General features: G+C 41.9%; 1 protein-coding gene across 1 annotated transcript in view; it reads left to right on the forward strand.

Moving 5' to 3' along the window:
- ANOS1 (anosmin 1) overlaps positions 1-6,917 on the forward strand; it is a 93,841-nt gene extending 86,924 nt beyond the window's left edge. Inside the window, exons 10-14 of the mRNA XM_081858696.1 lie at positions 3,357-3,454; positions 4,687-4,858; positions 5,320-5,540; positions 6,060-6,198; positions 6,647-6,917. Of these exons, the coding sequence (XP_081714822.1) occupies positions 3,357-3,454; positions 4,687-4,858; positions 5,320-5,540; positions 6,060-6,198; positions 6,647-6,705 (689 nt within the window). The 3' untranslated portion in view covers positions 6,706-6,917. The remainder of the gene's footprint in view (positions 1-3,356; positions 3,455-4,686; positions 4,859-5,319; positions 5,541-6,059; positions 6,199-6,646) is intronic.
- Positions 6,918-7,148: the final 231 nt, after the last annotated feature.

A 7,148-nucleotide genomic window follows, 5' to 3' on the forward strand; every position in this document is an offset into this window, starting at 1 on the left:
AAAATAAAAAATAAATAAAAAGGATCAAGTATTTGCACGTCGAGGTCCCCAAGACACCCCCCCCCAAGAAAATCACAATTGACACTTACTTTTGGTTTAAGGTTTTTGGCATAATTTTGGCCACAACTTTATTCAAATTACAGCAGTGTGAGTGGTTGCTTAGGCATTGGTAGCACTAACTCACCCCGCATGGGGACAGCTCTGACATTCACACCCCCCTTGAAGTCAGCAAGGGTAAGTCACCTGGGGAGAGAGACGGGACTGGGAACCATGCCTCGCCTCTCCCCAGAATGCTCCCAGGGGCTTGCGTGGCCCTAGCCCCTTGCCAGGGAGGTTCGGACAAAAGCATGGGGAGCCCCTGGGTTCCTTTAACGGAAAACCCTTGAAGCAGCAGCAGCATTTTGGAGGGGCAGGCACAGCCGAATCCATACCCCTCCACCAACCAATTCCAAGACCAATGGCTAACTGCAAACCTTACAAGTTGTGACGATTTGCTATGCAGTAGGCAAAAACCAAGTGGCACACACTAATCAGCCAAATGGACAAAATTCCTACCAGGCCCCTGCCCCAAAGCAGACGACCCCATGACAGGCATAGCAAGGTCAAGCAAACAGCCTAAAATTAGGGAAGGGAGGGTGGGTGATCCGAAGTAAGCAGCGAAAAGAGGAAGTTCCTCGCTGTGAGCATTGTATTTAACAAATAGGGCTGTCAGTCAACAAATGGCAACATCTAGATTTCCCCAGTAACAGCCCGCCCCTGCTCAAAGGATGGCCAAACCATTTGCCTAGTAACAGTGAGGTGTCTTGTCAGCCCCGCCCGCAACCTGTGCTCTCCATGAGGGAGAACACACTTTCTGAAAGGCCAGTTCTGATGTGCACAAAAAACGTGAAGGTACTTGTGGATCTCCAATTCTGCTTCCTTCACTTCACTCTTTGATTGTTTCCTGAGAGCCCAGCAACTTATGTGCAGCAGCAGGGATGGTGGCGAGAGCACTCCCAGAATATTTTTGGTCATTTTGCCATAAGGACTCTGAGACTAGTAGCCACAGCCCCTGTGGGAGAAGACACATGCTGAGGTTATGGGAGTATCTGCTGCTGCTACCACCCTCTTTTTCTGCCCTGCTCACCTTGATGCTGCTCTCAAGTATTCAATAGGGATGTTCAGTTTTGTGAGTACTTATATTCAAACACTCTAGGAGCTATTTGGCTTCCCCCCACCCCAGTCACCATGAGGTTAGCCAAGTTACGTCAAATGTGGGATGCATATTTTAGTTTTATGCTGATTATTTTATTATTCTTTGGGTCATTCACTGTTTTCCCCAAAGGCTGCACATGGAGTGTCTGGGGCAACACAATTACCTTTTAATGATAAGTGTTGCTCACACTTAATATGAAACTGTGTACTATACTCAGGCACACCCCGGGTGATTTGTTATATATGAGTATCTCAGAATGACTACAGTTTCTCAGTGTAGCGTACAATGTCTGCTCTTCCCATCTGAATACTTGTAGTGGTTGGGTGGTAAACTTTATCTCTGGGTTTTTAATGAAGCAAAATCCACCATAGATCAGCACTGTACCAAACCATCATGCATACATGTAGAGAATCTCCTGTCCTACACTCAACTTGTCCAGTATTATTTTCAGCAAATGGAAAGTGTGCTAGCTAATAAATAAACCTTGGTAAGGACTGCACTGGAAATATATAATAAGCTAGAGAGCAAGCATTGCTTGTTGATTGATGTGCATGATTTACACATGGCTTTCATTGATGTGGCAGATTCCAAACCACAGTGGAACAAGCAGTACTTAGTCTGCTGTTTACTAAGAACCTGTGTCATAGGCAGCTTTCTTATACTGAATAAGACAAAATAGATAATCTAATACTGTCTTGAGCTTAGCTCACCCCATCATTATGCAACTGAAGTCTACCTTAATATGGCCTATAGTGCAACAAGTTGAATTTGATGCTTGGCCACACATGCAGAACACGCGCAAATCACTGTGCCATCTAAGACTAGAAACACCTAGAGGTCATCATGGGCAGGCTGTTTTTATGGTCACCTCATGTAGAAGTAATTGTGATAACAGGACCCAATACAGAAATGATTATGTTTGTGAAATCTTGCATTGAAATAAATGTACAACTAACAATAATAAAAAACATTGAAAAACAGGAACAAAGTATTACACCTTTGCTTTATTGGTTAATTTTTTTTGAGCTTTTGGTACACATATATAGGGTGTGCACCAGCACAAAATGAGGGTGCCAGTGTAAAATAGCGGCAAAAAAGAGGCAGACATTTAAAAAATGGGTGTTAGTATTCCAAACCAGTGAGTCTCATCACAAGAAAGTTTCTCTCTCTCTCTTTCTCTCTCTCTCGACTATTTCATGCAGCTGATACTGATCTTAATTAAAGTATTCCCTTAAGCAAGGATTGCTGACTCAGGCCTTTTTAAGGTTTTTGCTTTTGTAGAATCAATAGGAATGCTCATTCATTCATATTGTTCTCCACTAGTAAAGGTAAAGGTACCCCTGCCCGTATGGGCCAGTCGTGTCCGACTCTAGGGTTGCGTGCTCATCTCACTCTAGAGGCCAGGAGTCAGCACTGTCCGAAGACACTTCCAGGTCACGTGGCTGGCGTCACGAAGCTGCAGCTGGTGAGCCAGCACCAGCGCAGCACACGGAAACGCCGTTTACCTTCCCGCTATAAAGCGGTCCCTATTTATCTACTTGCACTTAAGAGTGCTTTTGAACTGCTAGGTGGGCAGGAGCTGGGACCGAACGACGGGAGCTCACCCCGCCGCGGGGATTCGAACCGCCGACCAAACGATCGGCGAGTCCTAGGCACTGAAGTTTTACCCACAGCGCCACCCGCTTCCTCATTGTTCTCCACTAATGAGATATAAAAGCAGTATTCTTTTTAGAATGTCCTCCACACCAAGAAATTGAAATATGTTTCTTTCTTGGGTATAACATGGGTGCATGCAACCTTTCAACGAGAACATGAAGCAAACAGTTCCTTCTCACTATCCGTTTAGATCTTGTGTGGAGCTGCATCACAATGTTCTGAATGTATAACAAGTTAGAAAGTTTGCACAGACTCCCTTTGATCATTCACTAAATATTTTGCAAGAGAAGGCTATTCTGTCTTCTGTGGAAATAACAACTGATTCTTACATTTCTGCTATATTATATATTGGCTTAGCTGTATCCTTTTTACTTGGTTATATTTTCCTTTTTTTGTACTTGAGATTGTGAAATACTTATGAATGATGAGGGACTGGCAGTGATTTTTTAAAAGTTGCAAGTTATTTTAACGTGTAAATAGTATTTTCCTATTTTGTTCCATTAAGATGCCAGCAGCAGGAGCAGATATCATGTCCAATGGTTCCCAGAGTCTTGTTTGCACAATGATACAAAAGGGTCTGAAAAATCCAGTGGTATAACGTATGTAAGTAGAACTTTAGTAATCAAAAATTGAAAATAGAAAGAGGGGTATCTTAATAAAGAACATATGGGGGTATGGAAACTATCTTTATAAAAAATCCATTGCATCCAATTCTTCTCACTGTTTTCAGAGGAGCCACAACAGAGGAAACCTACTTCTTCTGTTATCCCATTTATCATCCTATACCTATTCCCTTCCATATCTAGCACAGACTCCTTGTCCTTACCTTTTGAAACCTCACACTATCTTATGGTCCTTATTTCTCATTATGTTCCCGTCCATGAAATCCTCCATCTCTAGCACCTGAGCCAGCCAAAGATCTCCTGGTACAATAAATGACTCTGCTGTTCTTCCTTGCTGCTTTTATGTCTGAACGTCCCCCCCTAATAGATGATGCCTCCTCAGCCCTCCCATCTTCAAAGCACACCTCAAAAGCTATCTATTCTGTGTGGCATGTGACTTATATCCTACATCTTTATTCCCAACTGTAAGCAAGCTGTAAGAAAATGTGATTGCATTCTTCCCCTCCTGTACATTTGGCCTATGTAAGGTTAGTAATGGTGTGTTGTAGTGGTTGCATGGAAACTCCTTCCTGACACTCGCATTACTGCTGCTTACCTGGGCAGGGAGCAGGACTGCATAGCTGTACTGGTGCGTTCACATAGCCCTGATCTCACTACACCCCCACCGTGCCCCAGCCATTTCCAGGTAAGCATTAGTGATGCTGTGTTGGGATGGCAGCTCCGCCACACCTGCTACTACTGTGTAAGACATCAGAAAGAACAAGAGTTGCTGATTTGTGATGGCTCCCATAAATTCTGGATGGTCAAGTAGTTTGAGGCCTACTCTTCCACTCTGTGTCCTTTGGTTTCAGAGTGCTGCGATGCCATCAAGTAGCTTGGATTTGAATTCTACCATTATGCTGATAACACATAGGCATAACTTTCATTTCCATAACCAGATGCTAGGTGGGTGGTGTAAACTCTGAACTGGGGTTTGGAGATAGTTCGTGTCTGGACGATGGTAAGCATATGTTGACTAGGATAGGATAGCAGAAGATGACTTAACTGCGTGATAAGGAAACTAGTCATTTAATTTTTGTAATCTTGTTTTCTAAATCAAAACGACTGGCATAGATAGCTTGATGTAGGGGTGGAAGTAAACATTTAATCTGAAGCCAGATACCTCAAATGAAAGTTAATAAACTGATTTATATGTAAACTATCTTTTTGTAGGAAAATTATATAATTCTTCAAGACCTGTTATTTTCCTGCAAATACAAAGTTACAGTCCAGCCAGCAAGATCCAAAGGCCAATTAAAGGCTGAAAGTATTTTCTTTACTACTCCGCCTTGTTCTGATCTTAAAGGAAAGAAGCACAAGCACATCAATTGCCCCACTGAAGGAGGTAAGCAGAGATCTGGAAAACTGGCAGAATTATTATTATTATTATTATGAATTGAATTTGTATCACTCCCAATACCCGCAGATCTCAGGACGGCTCACAACATAAAATCACAATATACACAATCTGATATCTCTTGAAAACCATTCCGAAAGATTAGAATAAAATAAAATTATGAGAGAGTTCATTGTAAATAGGCGTGTTGGCAAGTCAAAGCAGGTGGAACTCTGGGGTGGTGGAGAGTCCTGCAAGCAGTCAGTTCAGAATCCTGACAAGAATGAATTGTCCCTTACCTATAGCCCTCTAGGGAGGGATGCAGGGAGGAAAAGTGAGAATCAGTAAAATAGGGGCAAAATAAGTGAAAGAATTCTGTGTGTCTATATTTTTTATGTGTCTATGTTTTTAAGCTCGAAAGAAATGCTAATAATGCTAATTTCTTCTTGTTGTGATGGTGATTTTTGCAGTTCCAGTTGTCCCCAAAGTGTTGGCCAAGCCCGAGAATCTTTCTGCCTCTTTCATTGTCCAGGACATCAACATTACTGGGCACTTTTCCTGGAAAATATCAAAAGTAAATCTTCACCAACCCATGACAGGGTTCCAAGTCACTTGGGCAGAGGTTACAACTGAAAGCAGACAAAACAGCTTGCCCAACAGCATTATTTCCCAGTCACAAATACTGCCAGTAGTAAGTATCTGCTACTTCTGTGTTGTGGGATAGGAGGGAAGACTTGAGGGGACAATAACATATGCACCATTGTAATGAACATCTTTGGTTTTTTTTTTTTAATTTTTTATTAACAGTCAAATCACATTAATTCTAAATCACATTAATTCCAAATTATACAGCCAAATTTTTAACAATTTTGTTGGAGGTACCCATACTTCTAGCTCCGAAAGGGGTCCAAACATCACTCTTGCTGCTGCTTTGATTAAACAGTTCTATCCAGTTCTGTCCAGATAGTCTTTTTGTTATTTTCTTCATCTTCTTGTTGTTATCATACAAGACAGTAATGCCCAACAAAACAGCTTGCTCAACAGCATTATTTCCCAGTCACAAATACTGCCAGTAGTAAGTATCTGCTACTTCTGTGTTGTGGGATAGGAGGGAAGACTTGAGGGGACAATAACATATGCACCATTGTAATGAACATCTTTGATCTAGCTAATGCTTTTTTTTTTTTTACTGTTCCTATTTTCTTTTAAGGATCATTATGTTCTGACAGTTCCCAACCTGAGGCCATCGACCCTCTACCGTTTAGAAGTACAAGTTCTGACAACAGGTGGAGAGGGACCAGCTACAATAAAATCATTCCGAACACCTGACTTGCTGATGTCTCCACACAGTGAGTATTGACAATTTATGGGGAAGTATTTTGAAAGATGTCCAGGTAGTATATCTGTTTACTAGAATATTATTTGTCCTTCTGAGGTACAGATCACACCTGGCAGGTACTTTGATGCCCATACAAACCTTGATGGAATGCCCACTCGAGGGTATTTTTGTTTGTTTCATTTAAACATGGTGGAACCAAACCCTGTTCCCAGAATTCACCATACACCATGGCCTTGATTCAGTGGCTCAGGTTTGTGCACCAGACTTCTAAGAAGCAGGAAAACTATTGGTGCCTGCAATGAGCAGCTTACATGTGTGCCAGCCTTCTACTGCCCAAAACGCCCCCCCCCCCGCTTATTTAATCTTCAGAGTGATGCCAAAGGAAATATTTTTTCTTCTACCAGCATTAATACAGATTTGTATCAGTCATAGTTGATTTATAATGTTTTCCTTTATAGGACCTCATCTGAAGCAACACCACTCACATCACTATAAGCCACCACCTGAAAAGTACTAAGTTGCATTGGATTATTAACTAACTGGAAAGGAACATAAAAGAGCTCTTGTGAAAACATCAGAAAAACACATCTATACTGGACTATGAAATGGCCTGTGCTTTCAGTGGATGCTCATCATTTGAAAAAATGTTTTATGAACTCCAGGATGAAGTATGCCAGGCAAGGATCACGGTATTCACGCAAATAGAAACATCCAACGTCTATGAAAATTTAGTTACAGATAGGTAGCCGTGTTGGTCTGCCATGGTCAAAACAAAATAAAAAAATTCCTTCCAGTAGCACCTTAAAGACCAACTGAGTTAGTTCTAGGTATGAGCTTTCGTGTGCATGCACACTTCTTCAGATACACTGAAACAGAAGTCACCGGACCTTTCTATATAGTGAGAAGGTGGGGAGGGGTATTACTCAGAAGGGTGGTGGGAATGGGTGATTGGCAGATAGC

This window comes from Podarcis erhardii (assembly GCF_964252035.2).
Source record: "Podarcis erhardii genome assembly, chromosome: 4".
NCBI lineage: Eukaryota > Metazoa > Chordata > Lepidosauria > Squamata > Lacertidae > Podarcis > Podarcis erhardii.